Raw genomic sequence first — 22,421 nt, 5'->3', positions numbered from 1 at the left:
ATTATGCTGCATTGTGCAAGGAGCGGAGTGTGGTGAAGTCATGTGGAACAGGAAGGGGAGAATATCTCCCTGCACTGGCTCCATTCTCAGCTGCCTCTCTGCAGCTTCAAGCCAATTCATTCATTCATTCATTCAATCGTATTTATTGAGCGCTTACTGTGTGCAGAGCACTGTACTAAGCGCTTGGGAAGTACAAGTTGGCAACATATAGAGACGGTCCCCACACAACAGCGGGCTCACAGTCTAGAAGCCAATAGGCGACCTGGAGGAGGGAGCAGTGATGGGAGTGTTTGGCAGGCCCCAACTGCTGGGGCTTTTCTCCTGCTGCCATTAGGGCCCTTGAGTTCTCACTTGAGGGGCAGTGGCCCAAAGTGGGACGTTGGCCTGTCTACCTCCCTTCTGGGGGTGGCCATCAGGCAGAAACTCCTCACCCTGGGCTTCAAGGCTGTCCATCCCCTCGCCCCCTCCTACCTCGCCTCCCTTCTCTCCTTCTCCAGCCCAGCCCGCACCCTCCGCTCCTCTGCCGCTAATCTCCTCACCGTTAGGCCTCGTTCTAGCCTATCCCGCCGTCGACCCCCGGCCCACGTCATCCCCCTGGCCTGGAATGCCCTCCCTCTCCACGTCCGCCAAGCTAGCTCTCTTCCTCCCTTCAAGGCCCTACTGAGAGCTCACCTCCTCCAGGAGGCCTTCCCAGACTGAGCCCCTTCCTTCCTCTCCCCCTCGTCCCCCTCTCCATCCCCCCCATCTTACCTCCCTCCCTTCCCCACAGCACCTGTATATATGTATATATGTTTGTACATATTTTTTTTACTCTATTTATTTATCTAATTTATTTGTACATATCTATTCTATTTATTTTATTTTGTTAGTATGTTTGGTTTTGTTCTCTGTCTCCCCCTTCTAGACTGTGAGCCCACTGTTGGGTAGGGACTGTCTCTATATGTTGCCAATTTGTACTTCCCAAGCGCTTAGTACAGTGCTCTGCACATAGTAAGCGCTCAATAAATACGATTGATGATGATGATGACCATCAATCAATCAAAAAATAAATTCCCAAGCGCTTAGTACAGTGCTCTGCACCCAATAAGTGCTCAATAAATACGATTGAATGAATGAATGAATGAATGAACATATGCACTATTCTATTTATTTTATTTTAATATGCTTTGTTTGGTTGTCTGTCTCCCCCTTCTAGACTGTGAGCCCATCATTGGGTAGGGACTGTTTCTCTATGTTGCCGATTTGGACTTCCCAAGCGCTTAGTACAGTGCTCTGCACACAGTAAGAGCTCAATAAATACAATTGAATGAATGAATAAATCAATTGTATTTACCAAGCACTTACTGTGTGCAGAGCAAACAGTGCTTTGCACATAGTAAGCGCTTAATAAATGCCATCAATATACTAAGCACTTGGGAGAGTACAACATTTGTTGTCTGTCTCCCGCCTCTAGACTGTGAGCCCGTTATTGGGTAGGGACCACCTCTATATGTTGCCAACTTGTACTTCCCAAGCGCTTAGTACAGTGCTCTGCACATAGTAAGCACTCAGTAAATACGATTGAATGAATGAATGAATGAACAGACAAGTTCTCTGCCCACAACGAGCTTACAGTGTGGAGGAGACAGACCCTGATGTAAATAAATTATGGATAGTCATTCAATTCATTCAATCGTATTTACTGAGAGCTTACTGTGTGCAGAGCACTGTACTAAGCGCTTGGGAAGTACAAGTTGGCAGCATATAGAGACGGTCCCTACCCAACAGCGGGCTTCCAGTCTACAAGAATATGTACATAATAATAAGGATATGTACATAATAATAATGATGATGGTATTTGTTAGGCACTTACTATGTGCCAAGCACTGTTCTAAGAACTTGGGTAGATACAAGTTAATCAGGTTGTCCCACATGGGGCTAACAGTCTTAATCCCCATTTTACAGATGAGGTAACAGAGAACTGAGAAATTAAGTGACTCGCTCAAGGTCACACAGCATACAATGGGTGGAGCCAGGATTAGAACCTAGGTTCTCTGACTCCCAAACCCATACTCTTATCACTAGGCCACTCTGTGGGGTTGGGGGAGGGGAGCAGGGATTTATTACTCTATTTATTTTACTTGTACATATTTACTATTCTATTTATTTTGTCAGTGATGTGCATCTAGCTTTACTTCTGTTTATTCTGACAACTTCCCAGACTGTGCCCCCTCCTTCTTCTCCCCCTCATCCCCCTCCCCATGTCCCCCACCTTACCTCCTTCCCCTCCCCACAGCACCTGTATATATGTATATATGTTTGTACGGATTTATTACTCTATTTATTTTATTTGTACATATTTATTCTGTTTATTTTATTTTGTTAATATGTTTTGTTTTGTTCTCTGTCTCCCCCTTCTAGACTATGAGCCCACTGTTGGGTAGGGACCGTCTCTATATGTTGCCAAGTTGTACTTCCCAAGCGCTTAGTACAGTGCTCTGCACACAGTAAGCACTCAATAAATATGATTGAATGAATGAATGAATGACTTTACACCTGTCCAAATGTTTTGTTTTGTTGTCTGTCTCCCCTTCTAGACTGTGAGCCCATTATTGGGTAGGGACCGTCTCTATATGTTGCCAACTTGTACTTCCCAAGCGCTTAGTACAGTGCTCTGCGCCCAGTAAGCGCTCAATAAATACGATTGAATGAATGAATGAATATGTTTGTACAGATTTATTACTCTATATATTTTACTTGTGCATATTTATTATTCAATTTATTTTGTCAATGATGTGCATCTAGCTTGATTTCTATTTATTCTGATGACTTGACACCTGACCACGTTTTGTTTTGTTTTGTTGTCTGTCTCCCCCTTCTATACTGTGAGCCTGTTGTTGGGTAGGGACCGTCTCTATATGTTGCCAACTTGTACTTCCCAAGCGCTTAGTACAGTGCTCTGCACACAGTAAGCGCTCAATAAATACAATTGAATGAATGAATTAATGACGACGCAAAAGGTAACAGGAAAGAGAAAATGAGGGCTTAGTCAGGGAAGGCCTTTTGGAGGTGGGGAGAAAAGTTGTCAGATATGCAGAGGGAGGGCATTCCAGGGCAGAGGCAGGACGTGGGAAAGTTTAGAGGCGAGACAGATGAGATCGAGGTTCAGTGGTTGGCATTAGTGGTTGGCATTAGTGTTTATTATTCTGTGTTGTTTCATTTTTTTTTAGGCTTTCCCAGACTGAGCCCCCTTTTCCCTCTCCTCCTCCCCGTCCCCCCCGCCCTACCTCCTTCCCCTCCCCACAGCACCTGTATATATGTTTGTACCGATTTATTACTTTATTTATTTTACTTGTACATATTTACTATTCTATTTATTTTGTTAATGATGTGCATTTAGCTTTAATTCTATTTGTTCCGACGACTTGACACCCGTCCACATGTTTTGTTTTGTCGTCTGTCTCCCCCTTCTAGACTGTGAGCCCGCTGTTGGGTAGGGACCGTCTCTATATGTTGCCAACTTGTACTTCCCAAACGCTTAGTACAGTACTCTGCACACAGTAATCACTCCGTAAATACGATTGAATGAATGAATATGTTGCCAACTTGTACTTCCCAAGCGCTTAGTCCAGTGCTCTGTACACAGTAAGCGCTCAATAAATACGATTGAATGAATGAATTAGAGGAGTGAAATGTGTGGGCTGGGTTGTAGTAGGGGAGTAGCAAAGTGAGGTAGGAGGGGGCAAGGTGGTTGACTGCTTTAAAGCCAATGGTAAGAAGTTTTTGTTTGATGCAGAGGTGGATGGGCAACCACTGGAGTTTCCTGAGGTGGGGAGGAACATGGACTGTCATTTGTAGAAAAATTTTTCTACCATTTGTAGAAAAATGATCTGGGCAGCAGAGTGAAGTATGAGTGGGGATCTGACATTAGTTATTTGATCATGCGACTTACCAGGATCCATTCCTGTCTACAGTGACTCTGGGGTGGGGGGGGTCCAGATCAGCCCTGGATTTCTGGGGTTCTGGAGGCCTTTAGGGGTTTGGGCTGCTCTGGGGAAATTCCACATCAAACAGCTATCAGAAAAAACATCATAGCCTCCCCAGCACTTAGAACAGTGCTTTGCACATAGTAAGCGCTTAATAAATGCCATCATTATTACTATTATTATTATTAATGGAAAGAGCCTGGGAGTCAAGAGACCTAGATTCTAAACCCCATTCCACCACTTGCCTATTGTGTGACCTTGGGCAAGTCACTTAGCTACTCTGTGCCCCCATTTCCTCATCTGTAAATTAGCCATTTAATATCTGTGCTCCCTCCCCCTTAGACTTTGACCCCCATGTGAGACTTGTACTATGTCTGACCTGATTTCATGGTATTTAGAAACAGCGTGGCTCAGAGGAAAGAGCCCGGGCTTGGGAGTCAGAGGTCATGGATTCAAATCCGGACTCCGCCACTTGTCAACTGTGTGACATTGGGCAAATCGCTTAACTTCTCTGTGCCTCAGTTACCCAATCTGTAAAATGGGGATTAAGACTGTGAGCCCCACGTGGGGCAACCTGATCATCTTATCTCTTCCCCAGTGCTTAGAACATTCAATTGTATTTATTGAGCGCTTACTGTGCGCAGAGCACTGTACTAAGCACTTGAGAAGTACAAGTCGGCAACATATAGAAACGGTCCCCACCCAACAACGGGCTCACAGTCTAAAATGCCATCATTATTTTGAGAAGCAGCGTGGCTTAGTGGAAAGAGCCCGGGCTTGGGAGTCAGAGGTCGTGGGTTCTAATCCTGGGTCCAGCACTTATCAGCTGTGTGACTTTGGGCAAGTCACTTAACTTCTCTGTGCTTTAGTGACCTCAGCTGTAAAATGGGGATTAAAACTGTAAGCCCCATGTGGGACAACCTGATTACCTTGTATCTACCCCAGTGCTTAGAACAGTGCTTGGCACATAGTAATCGCTTAACACATATCATCATCATTATTATTACTTACCCGGGGCTTAGAACAGTTCTTGGCACGTAAAAAGTACTTAACTAATACCTCCTCATCATCACTATTGTTGGTAGGAGCTGGGATGAAGGAGAAGACTGAATCTACCTCTCTGTACCCAATAAAGCGCTGGTTCCACACTCTCCTGTTCTATCCTGTAGTTAGCTTCCCAGCTTCCAGGAATTTTAATAAAAGAGAATGAATCCTGTTTTTCACTTTATGGACTTCCCACCCATTCCACTTAATGATGCCTGAAGCCCCAGTCCTGGGTGCCCGATTGAATCAAATGCTTCCTTTGAAGTCTATAAAGCCAACAGATACCTCTCTGCCAGTTGGACTTTTTAACATATTTGTTAATAAGCGGCGGCACAGTTGCACCAGCAGAGTTGTGGCCTGTTTCCAGGAAAGAATCCAATTTGATTATTGTTGCTGCCTAGGTCGTGTTTTATTCTTCTGCTGAAGCAAATGGTCAAGAGCCGAGGCTGCCCAGTGTGACAAGCCCCTCCGCCCCCTCCTCAGTGCAGCCCGAAGAGGAGGTGAGACTAGCGAGAAGCAGCACGGCGTGGAAGTCAGAAGGTCACGAGTTCTAATCCCGGCTCTGCCACATGTCTGCTGTGTGACCTTGGGCAAGTTACTTCCCTTCTGGGTGCCTCAGTTACCTCATCTGGAAAATGGGGTTGAAACTGTGAGCCCCACTTGGGACAGGGACTGTGTCCAACACCAGGTGCTTATCAATCAATCAATCTTATTTATTGAGCGCTTACTGTGTGCAGAGCACTGTACTAAGCGCTTGGGAAGTACAAGCTGGCAACATATAGAGACAGTCCCTACCCAATAGTGGGCTCACAGGCTAGAAGGGGGAGACAGAGAACAAAACCAAACATACTAACAAAATAAAATAAATAGAATAGATAGGTACAAGTAAAATAAATAAATAAATATGTACAAACATATATACATATATACAGGTGCTGTGGGGAAGGGAAGGAGGTAAGATGGGGAGATGGAGAGGGGGACGAGAGGGAGAGGAAGGAAGGAGCTCAGTCTGGGAAGGCCTCCTGGAGGAGGTGAGCTCTCAGTAGGGCCTTGAAGGGAGGAAGAGAGCTGGCTTGGCGGATGGGCAGAGGGAGGGCATTCCAGGCCCGGGGGAGGACGTGGTCGGGGGTCGATGGCGGGACAGGCAAGAAAGAGGCACGGTGAGGAGATTAGCGGCAGAGGAGCAGTGCTTAGTACGGTGCCTGGCACATAGTAAGTGATTAACAAATACCACAATTATTATTGTGGCTGGGCTTTCCCAGGACAGGATCGCAACCATGGAATTTCCTTCAATTCTTTTGATTCCCATGGGGATTTGTAGCTTCTCTGTCTTGTTATCCAAGTGTATTCCAGAAGGCCACTCAGTGAGCTATGGCCAAGCACTGCTCTGAGAGTCAAGGGGCTGATCCCTGTTGGACCACTGTTTCTCTGCATGACCTTGGGCAAGTCACCCTTCCTATCAGATTCCTTCTCTGCAGAGGTGTCACAGGCCTCCCTGGGGGGGGTCACGGGGCCTGTTGTGAGCAAGGGGACTGGATATCCTCTTTTATTCCCTCTAAATACCATCAATATTATTCAGTGCTTAATTTGTACCAATAAATCCTGTTAGGGATTTAATGGCAGCAGGGTCTAGTGGTAAGAGTTTGGGCCCGGGAGTCAGAGGACCTGGGTTCTAATCCTGGCTGTACCACTTGCCTATTGTGTGACCTTGGACAAGTCCCTTAACTTCTCTGTGCTCCAGTTTCCCCATTCATTCATTCAACTGTATTTACTGAGTGCTTACTGTGTGCAGAATACTGTATTAATCGCTTGGAAAGTACAATACAGCAATAGAGACAATCCCCGCCCACAACAGGCTTATAGTCTAGAGTCCTCATCTATAAATGGAGTCCTCATCTATAGAACCTGTATATATGTACAGATTTATTACTCTATTTTACTTGTACATATTTGCTATTCTATTTATTTTATTTTGTTAATATGTTTTGTTGTCTGTCTCCCCCTTCTAGACTGTGAGCCCGTTGTTGGGTAGGGACCGTCGCTATATGTTGCCAACTTGTACTTCCCAAGTGCTTAGTACAGTGCTCTGCACACAGTAAGCGCTCAATAAATACAATTGAATGAATGAATGAAATAGGTATCCATACCTGTTCTCCCTTCTACTTAGGTTGTGAGCCCCATATGAAACAGGAATTTTGTCCAACCTGAATATCTTGTACCTACCCAAGCACTTAATACAGTGCTTAATTAACTTAATTCATGGTATTTTTAAAACTCTTACTGTGTGTCAGGCACTGGACTAAGCGCTGAGATAGATACATGATAATCAGGTTGGATACAGTCCCTGTTGCACATGGGGCTCACAGTCTTAATCCCCATTTTACAAATGAGGTAACTGAGGCCCAGAGAAGTCATTCATTTCACACGCTGTGTGCTGTGGTCACTTTGGCCATAAATGGATGGGTTCTGCATGTAATAAAACTTTCATTCATTCATTCAATCGTATTTGTTGAGTGCTTACTGTGTGCAGAGCACTGTACTAAGCGCTTGGGAAGTACAAGTCGGCAACATACAGAGATGGTCCCTACCCAACAACGGGCTCACAGTCTAGAAGGGGGAGACAGACAACAAAACAAAACATGTGGACAAGTGTCAAAGTCGTCAGAACAAATAGAACTAAAGGTCACACAAGAAACAAGCGGTGGAGCTGCGATTAGAAGCCAGGTTCTTCTATATCCCAGGCCCATGCTCTATCTATGAAGCTACACTGCTTCCTATGTGAAGAGAAGCAGCGTGGCTCAGTGGAAAGAGCCCGGGCTTTGGAGTCAGAGGTCATGGGTTCGAATCTGGACTCCGCCACTTGTCTGCTGTGTAACTTAGGGCAAGTCACTTCACTTCTCTGGGCCTCAGTTCCCTCATCTGGAAAATGAGGTTTAAGTCTGTGAGCCCCACGTGGGACAACTTGCTTACCTTGTATCTACTCCAGCGCTTAGAACAGTGCTTTGCACATAGTAAGCGCTGAATAAATGCCATCATTATTATTACTATTATTATGTGGCATCCTTAAGTGTTTGCCATATAGGAAGTACATAACATAATCCACTAAATAAGTAAGGCAGAGTCATGGCTCCACTGGCCAGCATCGATGCTATGTGCTGTGGTCATTTTGGCCATAAATGGATGGGTTCTGCATGTAATAAAGCTTTGTAGGCAAGTCACAACGTGCTGAACCTCTGCCCACCTAAAAAGCTTGTCCCATCAGAGCACTACCGGCAGGGACTAGAGAGTGTAAGTGGTGTTGCACAAACCGCTTATTACAACCCATTCCTAAAGGCAGCTTCTCTGTCCTGAAGGGTCGGGACGGAGGCTTACACATTGTTCTGGATGGGAAACTCCATCATCAGCAGCAGCAGCAGCAGCATCTTCATCAAGTCATTATGAAAGAGGTGCGAAGGCTCAGGAAATTATGTAATTTTATATTTGTAAAGATGTTCTCAGTGTGGCATTGTTAGTTTTGCTGTGGAACAGTGACGGCACCATTCTTTCATTTATTCATTCATTCAATCATATTTACTGAGCGCTTACTCAATAAGGATTAATAAGGATCCTCTTACGGATGAATCTTCGATGTTTACACCTGTAAAAATATAGATTTTATTTTGCCTCTCCAAACTGAAATAGCAAGCCCAGTCGTGCCAGGGCTGTGAACTGCCCATTCCACCCGAGCACAAACGAAGCCTGCTTCTCTCCCACAATCAAAGAGGTCCTTTGTGGGCAGAAAATTGCGTCCCCTTTCTGGTGTGGGATTCAGAGCAGGGAATGCACAGATGTCTCTTCCAAGGCCTGCTCTGTGAGAGGCGAGGCTGGAGAAAATTCACAGTTGGGGGGTCTCTCTGTTTAGTAATTTCAAGCCCGGCCCGTGTCCATGCTACTGTGGGTTTCATCTCACCAGACAGCCCCATAAGTGGAATGTTTCCCACTTTTGTGTCCTTGAGAGTGTCTTGTAGCGAACCCACCTGACCATTTTTTCCAATGCTTGATTGACTGAACAATCCACTCTAAAAATGTGTATAAGAAAAGAGAGCCCTCCCACAGCACACAGTTGGCTGCCTAGCTAGGAGACCAACTACCAACTCCTGGCATCCATCTCAGCCCTTCCCTTCCCCCCACCCCTGCCTTTGATTTTCCCCATATACAGGAATAACAGTAATAATAATAATAGTTAAGTGCTTACGATGTGCCAGGAACTATATTAAGCACTGGGGTGGAAATGAGCAAATTGGGTTGGACACAGTTCCTGTCCCATGTGGGGCTCACAGTCTAAATCCCTATTTTACAGATGAGGTATCTAAAGTCCAGAGAAGTGGAGTGACTTGTCCAAGGTCATGCAGCAGACAAGTGGAGGAGCCAGGATTAGAACCCATGACCTTCTGACTCCAGGCCTGTGCTCTATTGCCATGCTGCTTCGCCCCGCTAGGAAACTGAGGCTCCTTCCAGAAATATTTCTCAATTATACCAATCCTCCTGCCCCCCAACAGGACCCACCTCCCCCAAAAGCTCCGGCATCTATATTCCCAGCCCACTCGACTCCCTCTGGCCCCCAAGAGGGCAAAAGATCCCTTCTGAGCTCAGGGCTGCTCTTATCTTCTTTCTGCAAAACTGAGCTGGAGTGGGAAAGCAAAATAAAAAGCTGTCACCGTCCCTGAGGCCCGCGAGTATGTGAAAGAATGAAAATGCAGAGGTGGGAGGAGCTGCTTGTGGGGAAGAGACAAGGAAGGAGAGTAGAGAGGGGGCAAAGGAAGCCAGGGAGGGGAGACAGACTTCTCCCCTGACTAGGATACACACATACACCCACATCACACCTCAACACATCACACCTCCCTCTACCCTATCCCACATTTCCCCCCATCACCCTTCCCCACAACCATCTTAAGCCCAATTTCCATTTTTATGCTTTCTCTGCTTCTGGCTCATTTTCTCCTCCCCCTACCCCTTCAAAAACCTCTCTGACAGCCCCTCCCGCTCTGGGAATCTCTTCTTTCCTGGACAATTAATCAATCAGTGGTATTAATGGAGTGCTTACTTGGTGCAGAGCTTCGAACTCGCTGTCGTCTGGGTCCCGGATTCAAGTGGTGAAAGCCAGGGTCGACGTCAAGACTAGGACAAAGTGGGTACAGAAACTGTGAGCCCCAAGCAAGTCCAGTGAAACATTCACTCAGGGAATTCCGGGGCCTTTTTCCCAAGCAGAGTCTCCCTCCCCACACCATGCTGAGCTGGAAGCACCAGGAAGAGAAAGGAGTGGACAGGGAGACAGAGAGATGTTCTCCAGGGCCAATATTAATCAGTTAAGTCTCCTTCTGCTCAAACCCCCTCCCCACCCCACAACACTTGTATATATTTGTACGTATTTATCACTCTTTATTTTATTAATGAGGTGTATATATCTATAATTCTATTTATTTATATTGATGCTATTGATGCCTGACTACTTGTTTTATTTTGTTGTCTGTCTCCCCCATTCTAGACTGTGAGCCCGTTTTTGGGTAGGGATTGTCTCTGTTGCCGAATTGTACTTTCCAAGTGCTTAATAATAATAATAATAATAATGGCATTTATTAAGCACTTACTATGTGCAAAGCACTGTTCTAAGCGCTGGGGAGGTTACGAGGTGATCAGGTTGTCCCACAGGGGGCTCACAGTCTTAATCCCCATTTTACAGATGAGGGAACTGAGGCCCAGAGAAGTGAAGTGACTTGCCCAAAGTCACACAGCTGACAATTAGCAGAGCCGGGATTTGAACCCATGACCTCTGACTCCAAAACCCATGCTCTTTCCACTGAGCCACGCTGCTTAGTACAATGTTCTGCACATAGTAAGCACTCAATAAATACAATTGAATGAATGAATGAATGAAATGAAATGGTGGGCAGCCACATTCGGCTGCCCCTGGAAACACATTTCCATGGATGAAAATGGGGGTAGCAGCATGCGTGGATGCACACATGCACTTTGCAGAATGCTATACCCCTGCCCGCCAACTTCTTTTTGATGGCATTTGTTAAGCACTTACTATGTGCAAAGCACTGTTCTGAGCGCTGGAGGATACAAGGGGATCAGTTTGTCCCACGTGGAGCTCACAGTCTTAATCCCCATTTTACAGATGAGGTAACTGAGGCTCCGAGAAGTTAAGTGACTTGCCCAAGGTCACACAGCAGATGTGGTGGAGCCAGGATTCGAACCCATGACCTCTGACTCCAAAGCCCGTGCTCTTTCCACTGAGCCATGCTGCTCGTTGCACTCAGTGCCTCGGTGGAACTTCCCCTTCAGGGACAAAAGAGTGTAAGTGGCACTGTGCAAGTCATTGACACTAGACTCAATTCTTTAGCCCGGATTTTCTGTCCTGAAGTGATCGTTCCTGGATCGAGGCTTGTCCGTCATCCTCCATGGGAAACACCATCACCCGCCCTCTTCTTCACCCCAACGGGTTTCTGGGTTTTCCTTTTTTTTTTCCCTCATGGTATTTATTAAGCACTGGGGTAGAAACAAGTTCACCTGCCCCACATGGGGATCACAGTCTTTATTTACCATTTTACAGATGAGGTGACTGAGGCACAGAGAAGGTAAATAGCTTGCCCAAGGTCACAGAGCAGACAAGTGGTGGTGCCGGGATTAGGCCCATGCTCTATTCACTAATAATAATAATGATAATAATGGTATTTAAGTGTTCTCTATTCACTCATAATAATAATAATAATTATGGTATTTAAGTGTTTACTATGTGCCAAGCACTGTTCTAAGAGCTGGGGTAGATACAGGGTTATCCACGTGGAGCTCACAGTCTTCATCCCCATTTTACAGATGAGGTCACTGAGGGCATAGAGAAGTGAAGTGACTTGCCCAAAATCACACAGCTGACAAGTGGTGGAGCCAGGATTAGAACCCATGACCTCCGACTCCCAACCCCCTGCTCTTTCCAGTAAACCACGCTGCTTCTCATGAACCTCTCTTGAACCTCCAGTGGGGCAAAAAGTTTCCCATTCCCTATTGTTTGACCCTTCCCCTTCAGAACCCTACCTGCTGGGCACCTCTCAACACCAATTCCCTTCTTGCTCCTCATCCTTGCTGGGTTGGACCATCCCTTCCTTCCTTCCTTCATTCATTCAATCGCATTTATTGGGTGCTTACTGCATGCAGAGCACTGTACTAAGCGCTTGGGAAGTACAAGTTGGCAACACCTAGAGACGGTCCCTACCCAACAACGGGCTCACAGTCTAGAAGGGGGAGACAGACAACAAAACAAAACATGTGGACAGGTGTCAAGTCATCAGAATAAAGAGAAGTAAAGCTAGATGCACATCATTGACAAAATAAATAGAATAGTAAATATGTACAAGTAAAATAAATAGAGTAATAAATCTGTACAAACATATTCATTCATTCAATCAGATTTATTGAGCGCTTACTGTGTGCAGAGCACTGTACCAAGCGCTTGGGAATTACAAGTTGGCAACATCTAGAGACGGTCCCTACCCAACAACGGGCTCACAGTCTAGAAGGGGGAGACAGGCAACAAAACAAAACAAGTAAACAGGTGAAACAAACCTTTCTCCCCCAGAAAATCACAGCTCCTGCTCTCCGTCCATACCCTGACACTCAGTCCTACCCTGCTTCCACATGTTACAGACTGGATGCTGCTTGCAATGAATACAAAATACATATGTACATGCACTCACACACCTGCACATGCACACACATACACATATACACATACACAGACTCTTTCCACTGTCCCATACCTTTCCTATGGAACATTTTTAGCTTGTAAAATGCCTTGTATGGGTCAGTGCTTTTCACTCTTAGACAAAGTCAATTTATCTCCACCCGTGCCCCATCCAGATTGAGTCACACAATCCCTCTTCTCCTGCCCAACTGATATTTGTTCTGACGACTTGACACCTGCCTACATGTTTTGTTTTGTCGTCTGTCTCCTCCTTCTAGACTGTGAGCCCGTTGTTGGTTAGGGACTGTCTCTATATGTTGCCAACTTGTACTTCCCAAGAGCTTAGTACAGGGCTCTGCACACAGTAATCGCTCAATAAATACGATTGAATGAATGAATGAATGAATTCCTGTTTCAGGACATCACACCCATCCACTCCCTTTTTACTGTGCTCTTTTACCCCTTATAATAAATGAAAGCAGGTAGCTGTAGAGTGATCCATAACCTGCAGAGCAGGGAGGCCGATTCTTCTCTCCAACACCCGCTGGACCTCTTAAGTGACCTTCAGCCATCCTTTTCCCATCTCTGGGCCTTGATTTCCCAATCTGGGAAACAGGGCAGCTAATGCTACAGTGTGGTCATCGTGGGAAACAGCCGAGGAAGGTGATTCTAAAGTAGTTTTCAAAGAGCAGGTTCTCGGAAAATGGTAAAGAATAAGAGCCAACCTGTAAAACACCGAAGTCAGTGACAAATCCCTGCCCCTGCCCGATCATAATGAGTCATCACTGGAATGTGATGGGCCCAGCCCCTTCAATCCTAGCTAAACCCACCTGACACCTCCCAGCTCTTTAGCAGCTGGTCGCAGGCCTGAAGAGCACAGATTCCAATTACCCTCCTGACTCTCTCCTCCATAATAATAATAATAATAATGGCATTTGTTAAGCCATCACCCGTGGGACTCATCCATCCACCCCAGCTCTGCCCCTCTCTCCAACTACCTGTGGCAGACTTCTCGGGGGGCACGGGGGAAGGGGAGGAGGAGAGAGGGCGGTTTCCATCCTGTGAAGCAGTAGCCTGGCAGCACTGGAGAGCCCCCCGTGATTGGTCCTCAAGGCAGAGAGCAGCACTCAAAGTGGGTGCGTGCCAAGTAGACATCCCTGATTCGAATCTAAGCAGCTCTAGGGATGGATGGAGCTTAGTCTCTGAATCCCTTCAGGCCTGTCCCTTGTTCCCAAATCACAAGCAGCGTGGTTTAGTGGAAAGATCCCGGGCTTGGGCGTCAGAGGTCATGGGAGCCAACTTGTACTTCCCAAGCGCTTAGTACAGTGCTCTGCACACAGTAAGCACTCAATAAATACGATTGAATGAATGAATGAATCCCGGCTCCACCACTTGCCAGCTGTGTGGCCCTGGGCAAGCCGCTTAACTTCTCTGTGCCTCGGTTACCTCATCTGTAAAGTGGGGATTAAGACTGGGAGCCCCACGTGGGACAACCTGATCACCTTGTATCTATCCCAGCGCTTAGAACAGTGCTTGGCACATAATAAGCACTCAACAAATACCAACATTATTATTATTATTATTATTATTCTCTGCCTCGGGAAGAGAAGAGGGGAGGGACTGTGCTGGGGAAGCCAGAAATGGAGAAGGCAGGATGGATGGAGGAGAAAGCCATCATAGTGAATACAAAATACATGCACACATACACCCACACACCAGGAGAGACAGTGGTGCAGTAGGAAAATGGGATGGGCAACCAGGATGACTGGGTATTTTTCCTAGTTGGATTAATGGGATTCCATTTAGAGATATTGACACCTGGAGTTATGGAGCTGTGGGGCATGATGGGCTAGTACTGTGCTCTGCATATAATAATAATAATAATAATAATAATAATAATAATAATGGCATTTATTAAGTACTATGTGCAAAACACTGTTCTAAGCACTGGGGGGATACAAGGTGATCAGGTTGTCCCACGGGGGGCTCACAGTCAACCCCCATTTTACAGATGAGGTAACTGAGGCCCAAAGAAGTTAAGTGACTTGCCCAAGGTCACACAGCTGACAAGTGGTGGAGCCGGGATTTGAACCCACGACCACTGACTCCAAAGCTCGGGCTCTTTCCACTGAGCCACGCTGCTTCTCTTAATATATATAATAGGTGCTCAGTAAATGCTGTTGATTGACTGATTGATTTAATGATTTGGGAACAATAGCCAGAAGGCTCAGTAGTGGCTGGGGGTCACCGTGGAAGCAGCATGACACAGTGGATAGAGCACGGGCCTGGGAGTGAGATCATGGGTTCTAATCCCAACTCTGCCACTAGTCTGCTGTGTGACCTTGGGCAAATCACTTCACTTCTCTGGGCCTCAGTGCCCTCATCTGTCAAATGGGAATTGAGACTGTGAGCCCCCTGCGGGACAGGGACTGCCTGTCCAACCTGATTTGCTTAATGATAGCATTTATTAAGCACTTAATATGTGCAAAGCACTATTCTAAGTACTGGGGAGTTACAAGGTGATCAGGTTGTCCCACGGGGCACTCACAGTCTTAATCCCCATTTTACAGATGAGGTCACTGAGGCACAGAGAAGTTAAGTGACTTGTCCAAAGTCTCACAGCTGACAATTGGCAGAGCTGGGATTTGAACACATGACCCTGACTCCAAAGCCTGTGCTCTTTCCATTGAGCCATGCTGCTTGTATCCACCACAGCATTTAGTAGAGTGCCTGGCACATAGTAAGAGCTCAACAAATACCATATTTTTTTTAAAGGAGACTGGTGGTCCCAGGCATGTGAGATCCTCTGGTTACCTTTGACCCTAGAGAAGAAGTGTGGCTCAGTGGAAAGAGCACGGGCTTTGGAGTCAGAGGTCATGGGTTCAAATCCTGTCTCTGCCACTTGTCAGCTGTGTGACTCTGGGCAAGTCACTTAACTTCTCTGGGCCTCAGTTCCCTCATCTGTAAAATGGGTATTAAGATGGTGAGTCCCCCGTGGGACAACCTCACCACCTTGTAACCTCCGCAGTGCTTAGAACAGTGCTTTGCACATAGTAAGTGCTTAATAAATGCTAACATTATTATTATTATTATCTCAGTGGCAGGTCATTACTCATGGACTTGTATTCTATTATCCTTTTCCTGTGGTATGTGCTTATCATATGCTAAGTACTGTAGGATATATGCAAGATCACCAAATCAGAAACAGCCTCTGCCCCACATGAGGTTCACAGCCTAAGGAGGTGGGGGGAAGAGTGGAAGAAGGAGGTATCTTATTCCCATTTTACAGATGAGGAAACAGAGGCACAGAGATTTTTGTGCTGTCTGCCCTTTGCCGGGGTGTGTTTAGCAAGTGACTTTTTTTAAAATGGTATTTGTTAAACACTTCCTAAGTGCCAAGCACTGCACTAAGTACTGGAGTAGATACAAAGTAATAAGATCTGACACAGTCCCTGTCCCACCTGGGGCTCAGAGTCTAAGTAGGAGGGAGGAGGATTTTGCCCCCATTTTACAGATGAGGTAACTGAGCTACAGAGACATTGAGTGACTTGCCCAATGTCACACAGCAAGCAAGTCGCAGAGTCTCCCGAATCCCAGCCCGTGCTCTTTCCACTAGGCCACGCTGCTTTCCAGGAGAGACAGTGGTGCTGTAGGAAATGGGATGGGCAACCAGGATGACTGGGTATTTTTCCTAGTTGGATTAATGAGATTCCATTCAGTAGGAATCTGACAGCTTCCCAGGCTCCGGTGGTGTAGGGCAGGTGGGCATCACTACCATCCCGCACCAGTCTGTGGTGTCCAGTCAGTGGACAAGCTATGACTGTCAGCCATGAGAAGCAGCGTGGCTCAGTGGAAAGAGCATGGGCTTTGGAGTCAGAGGTCATGGGTTCAAATCCCAGCTCTGCCAATTGTCAGCTGTGTGACTTTGAGCAAGTCATTTCACTTCTCTGGGCCTCAGTTACCTCATCTGTAAAATGGGGATTAAGATTGTGAGCCCCCCGTGGGACAACCTGATCACCTTGTAACCTCCCCAGTGCTTAGAACAGTGCTTTGCACATAGTAAGTGCTTAATAAATGCCATCATGACTGTCCCCGGCCCACCACCCAACTGGCACCAGGTCCTACTCTGAGCCACAGAGAAGCAGCGTGGCTCAGTGGAAAAGAGCACGGACTTTGAAGTCAGAGGTCATGGGTTCAAATCCCGGCTCTGCCAATTGTCAGCTGTGTGACTTTGGGCAAGTCACTTCTCTGTGCCTCAGTTACCTCATCTGTAGAATGGGGATTAAGACTGTGAGCCCCCCGTGGGACAACCAATCACCTTGTAACCAGAACAGTGCTTTGCACATAGTAAGTGCTTAATAAATGTCATTATTATTATTATTACTATTACTGTGTGAGTGAGGAGTTACTGGGCGATGCTGCAGACGGAGCTGGGTCAATTGGACATCCAGACTGGTCCTCCAGGAGTGTCAAGGTGGAGCAGGAACCCTACAGCCCAGATTCTGAAAGATTATCTTCAGCCTGTTGGGTCTCCAGAATGCAGCAGATGCCAGGTCAGTGTGGCATGGGGCCTCAGTAAATGTGCCCCTTAACATTGGCAAGGTGGCCTTGCCCACTTTTGCTCCTCTGCAGCAGGAAAATGGTAATACAATCCGCCGCCTAGTTGGAGATGCTGATGGTGGAAACACGTACTGTTCAGAGTGCTTCTGGCTCACTCATTCATTCATTCATTCATTCGTATTTATTGAGCGCTTACTGTGTGCAGAGCACTGGACTAAGCGCTTGGGAAGTACAATCAATCAATCGTATTTATTGAGCGCTTACTGTGTGCTGAGCACTGGACTAAGTGCTTGGGAAGTGCAAGTCGGCAACATATAGAGACGGTGCCTACCCAACAGCGGGCTCACAGTCTAGAAGGGGGAGACAGACAACAAAACACAACATAGTAACAAGATAAAATAAATAGAATAAATATGTGCAAGGAAGATAGAGTAATAAATATGTACAAACATATATACATATATCTATATATTCATTCATTCAATCATATTTATTGAGCGCTTACTGTGTGCAGAGCACTGGACTAAGCGCTTGGGAAGTACAAGTCAGCAACCTATAGAGCCGGTCCCTACCCAACAGCGGGCTTGAAGTCTAGAAGGGGGAGACAGATGACAAAACAAAACATATTAACAAAATAGAATAAATATTCATTCATTCATTCAATAACTATTCATTCATTTATTCATTCAATAAATACGATTGAATGAATGAATGGCTCATCTAACCACCAGCCACGGGCCAGGACTCAAGAGCCAAGCTTGGGTAGAGCTGGGAAGCAAACCCAGGCCTGCTGTCTCCCAATACTGTGCACTCCCCATTACATCCTGCTGCCACCCTGGTTGGGCATTCATTCATTCATATTTATTGAGCACTTACTGTGTGCAGAGCACTGTACTAAGCGCTTCCAATACCCTTTGTTAGTGTGCCTACACCGTTGCCCATCCTCTGTACTGCTGACTTAGTGTTTAATAGTCTCCTTGTCTTCCAAAGACACCAGACCACCACTCTCTCTGTCACCTCCCATGGAACAACCTGATCACCTTGTAACCTCCTCAGCACTTAGAACAGTGCTTTGCATATAGTAAGTGCTTAATAAATGCCATTATTATTATTATTATTGTTATTAACTTAACATCTTCTCCAAGAGGTGTTCCCCGATGAATTCCTCTTTACCCCGGCTCACTCTCCCTTCTGCATCATCTATGCACTTCGATCTGTGCCCTTTGGACATTTGCTATTCACCCCAACCCCACAGCTCTCTTTTCAGCAGTGTTGCTCAGTGGAAAGAGCCCGGGCTTTGGAGTCAGAGGTCATGGGTTCAAATCCCGGCTCCACCACTTGTCAGCTGTGTGACTTTGGGCAAGTCACTTCACTTCTCTGGGCCTCAGTTACCTCATCTGTAAAATGGGTATGAAGACTGTGAGCCCCCCGTGGGACACCCTGATCACCTTGTAACCTCCCTAGCGCTTAGAACAGTGCTTTGCACTAACCTCCCTAGCGCTTAGAACAGTGCTTTGCACATAGTAAGCGCTTAATAAATGCTATTATTATTATATATTATAAATTATTCATATTAATATCTGTCTCCCCCTCTAGACAGTAAGCTTGTCTACTGTTGTATGGGACTCTCCCAAGCGCTTAGTATAGTGCTCTGCAGGTAGTAAGGGCTCAATAAATTCCATTGATTGATTGTCTTCCTATTCAGGGACCAGGCCCCCATTTCCATGTCTTGGAGCTGCCAAGGAGGCCTTTGGTCCGGTCAACATTTAATAATAATAATAATAATAGCATTTATTAAGCACTTACTATGTGCAAAGCACTGTTCTAAGTGCTGGGGAGGCTACAGAGTGATCAGGTTGTCCCACAGAGGGCTCACAGTCAATCCCCACTTTACAGATAAGGTAACTGAGGCACAGAGAAGTTAAGTGACTTGCCCAAAGTCACACAGCTGACAGTTGGCAGAGCCGGAATTTGAACCCATGACCACTGACTCCAAAGCCCATGCTTTTTCCACTGAGCCATGCTGCTTCTCTATATTTCATACACCACTGACCTCACTGGCTTTGACCCTGGCCGTTGCGTCTGGTCGATAATGGTGCTAGATAGCCCAACTCCTTTCCCAGATCTCTGAGACTGCAGATTCTTTGTTTTGTTTTATGGTATTTGTTAAGTGCTTACCCTGTGCCAGGCACTGTACTAAACATTACGGTGTATACAAGCTCTTCATGTTGGACACTGTCCCTGTCCCACATGGGGCTCACGGTTTTAATCCCCATTTTGCAAATGATGTAACTAAGGCACAGAGAAGTGTTATGACTGGTCCAAGGTCACACAGCACACAAGTGGCGGAATTGGGATTAGAAACGCAGTTCCTTTTGACTCTCTCCAGGTGATCTCATGAGGGGATAAACGTGGACAGACTCAATTTCTCTCAAGAAAAGTTTTCAGGTTAAAAAGGGAAAAGATAAGGATTCAAGCCAGTTGGGGCATTTTCTGAGTTGGAGTTTGAACAGAGAAGGGTGACAAACCCTGAAACAGCAGTAGATAGTGGAGAGAGCTCTGGGCTGAAATTCAGGGTCCCTGGGCTCTAGCCCCAAGTTCATTGCCCACTGGAGTATTTTGAAGAAGACATTTCCCCTGGACAATCTTTGTTACCTCCATCTGCAAAATGGGGAGTATTGTTTGAACTCCTGGGTCACTAAGGGAGACTAAGACACTCATTCAGCTCTTTTCCCACTAGTTATGCTCACTCCTCTTCTTCTACAATCCACCTGGCACATTTCTCTCCTCTAATACCAACCTACTTACTGTGTCTCACTCTCATCTCTTGCCATTTACCCCTTGCATAAGCCCTCCCTCTTCTCATCTGGCAGACCTCCTTTGTCCCCATCTTCAAAGCTCTACTAAAATCACACCTCCTCCAGAAAGCCTTCCTTGATTAATCTCTCATCTCCATCTTATTTTCCCTCCTATACACCTAGGTGTACCCCTTTAGCATTTAGATACTCACATCCACAGCACTTATGTACGCATCTTTAAAATTTGACTGCTTCTCCTACCTGCAATTTGTCAGGAAGCTTCTTGAGGGCAGGGATCATGTCTACTAATTATATTGTACTCTCCTGAGCACTTAGAATAATGCTTTGCATAAAGCAAGTGCTCAATCTGATTGATAGGGGGATCTGAGGCTGCCTCATTTAGAGGAGCAAAAAAGTCTGGAGGTTCCAGGCTCTGTCAGGAGAGCTTGTTGCGAGAATTTGAGTCAAAAGAAGCAAGCAAACCCACTGGGTCAGCGTGGCTCAGTGGAAAGAGCACGGGCTTTGGAGTCAGAGGTCATGGGTTCGAATCCTGGCTCCACCACTTGTCAGCTGTGTGACTTTGGGCAAGTCACTTCACTTCTCTGTGCCTCAGTTACCTCATCTGTAAACTGGGGATTAAGACTGTGAGCCCCACGTGGGGCAACCTGTTCACCTTGTAATCTCCCCAGCACTTAGAACAGTCCTTGACACATAGTAAGCGCTTAGTAAATGCCATTAAAAAAAATCTGTTGATTTTGCTGAGAACAGAAAAATGGCGTGACCTAGTGGAAAGAGCACAAGCTTCATAATCAGGGGACCTGGGTTCTATTCCCAGCTCTGCCACTCGCCTGCTCTGTGACCTTGGGCAAATCACTTGACTTCTCTGTGTCTCATGTTCTTCATCTGTGAAATAAGGGTTCAAAACCTGTTCTCCCCCCCTACTTAAACTGTGAGTCCCATGTGGGACAGGAACTGTGTCCAACTTGGTTAATTTGTATCTACTCAAGCACTTAGAACAGTGCTTCACACGTAATAAGCACTTAAATATAATAATAATGATGAACAAAGAGCTGAAAATTAATCATGGGGCAGGTGAGTCTGCCCAGCTTCCACTGTAGCCCCATGTGGGACAGGAACTGTGTCCATTCTGATTAACTTGTGTCTGTCTCAGCACTTCCCCTCTCAGGATCACACCTGGAGAGTTTGCAGCACTCTACCGGGCTCCACTATGGGAGGGAGAGTCAAGCAGAGGCCTGTCCTTTCCATTCCTAGCTTGGGCAGTGGCTAGTAAGTGGAGGCAATCTGCTACAAGTCAAAACTTACCCGGGCTGGGCAGCAGCGGTGTGGGAGAGAGTCGAGGACAGAGACTCAAGTTTACTGCGCGGAAGCAGGCAATGGTAAACTGCTTCCATATTTTTACCAACAAAACTCTATGGATACCCTACCAGAATGATTGCAGTTGGAGGTGGAGCGTTCTGGGAGAGACATGTCCATGGAGTCGCTATGGTTTGGAGATGACTCGACAGCGTAAGACAAGACCTCAGCACTTAGAATAATAATAATAATAATAATAATGGCATTTATTAAGCGCTTATTACGTGCAAAGCACTGTTCAGGTTACAAAGTGATCAGGTTGTCCCACGTGGGGCTCACAGTCTTTATCCCCATTTTCCAGATGAGGTAACTGAGGCCCAGAGAAGTTAAGTGACTTGCCCAAAGTCACACAGCTGACAATTGGCGGAGCCGGGATTTGAACCCATGACCTCTGACTCCCAAGCCCGGGCTCTTTCCACTGAGCCACGCTGCTTCTCCAGTGCTCCAATGTCAATAACAATGCTTGACACAGAGTAGGCCCCGAAAAATATAATAATAATATGGATCATCAGAGGGTTGGATCCTGAGGCAGAACGGCCTCCTCCCCTCATGCCTAACTCTCTGCCTTCCGCTGTCTCCTCCAGGTACAATGGCCCCAACCTGGTCCTGAAGTACGACCGGGCGCAGCGTCGCCTGGTGAACATTGCGGTGGATGAGCGTGGCTCCCCTTACTACGCGCTGCGCGACCGTCAGGGCAACGCCATCGGGGTCACTGCCTGCGACATTGATGGGGACGGGCGGGAGGAGATCTACTTCCTCAACACCAACAATGCCTTCTCAGGTAGGAAACCTGGCTCTGGCTTCTCCCTTTCCTCCTCTTCCTGTTCTTTCTTCTCCCCTTCATCCTCCTCCTTCTCCTTATAATAATAATAATGATGGTATTTGTTAAGTGCTTACTATGTGCAAAGCACTGTTCTAAGCGCTGGGGGGATACAAGGCGATCAGGTTGTCCCATGTGGG

The 22,421-nt window shown here is 46.3% G+C and overlaps 1 protein-coding gene across 2 annotated transcripts in view; it reads left to right on the top strand.

Annotated features, from left to right (window-relative positions):
• The window catches only part of CRTAC1 (cartilage acidic protein 1), a 188,312-nt gene that overhangs the window by 90,953 nt on the left and 74,938 nt on the right, over positions 1–22,421 (top strand). For both annotated transcript variants that reach the window (XM_038743651.1, XM_038743650.1), the window contains exon 3: positions 22,046–22,242. In XM_038743651.1, coding sequence (XP_038599579.1) covers positions 22,046–22,242 — 197 coding nt within the window. The remainder of the gene's footprint in view (positions 1–22,045; positions 22,243–22,421) is intronic.

Source organism: Tachyglossus aculeatus, chromosome 3 (assembly GCF_015852505.1).
Source record: "Tachyglossus aculeatus isolate mTacAcu1 chromosome 3, mTacAcu1.pri, whole genome shotgun sequence".
Classification (NCBI taxonomy): domain Eukaryota; kingdom Metazoa; phylum Chordata; class Mammalia; order Monotremata; family Tachyglossidae; genus Tachyglossus; species Tachyglossus aculeatus.
Note: the sequence above shows the minus strand (reverse complement) of the source record. Positions and strands in the feature narration are given on the sequence as shown.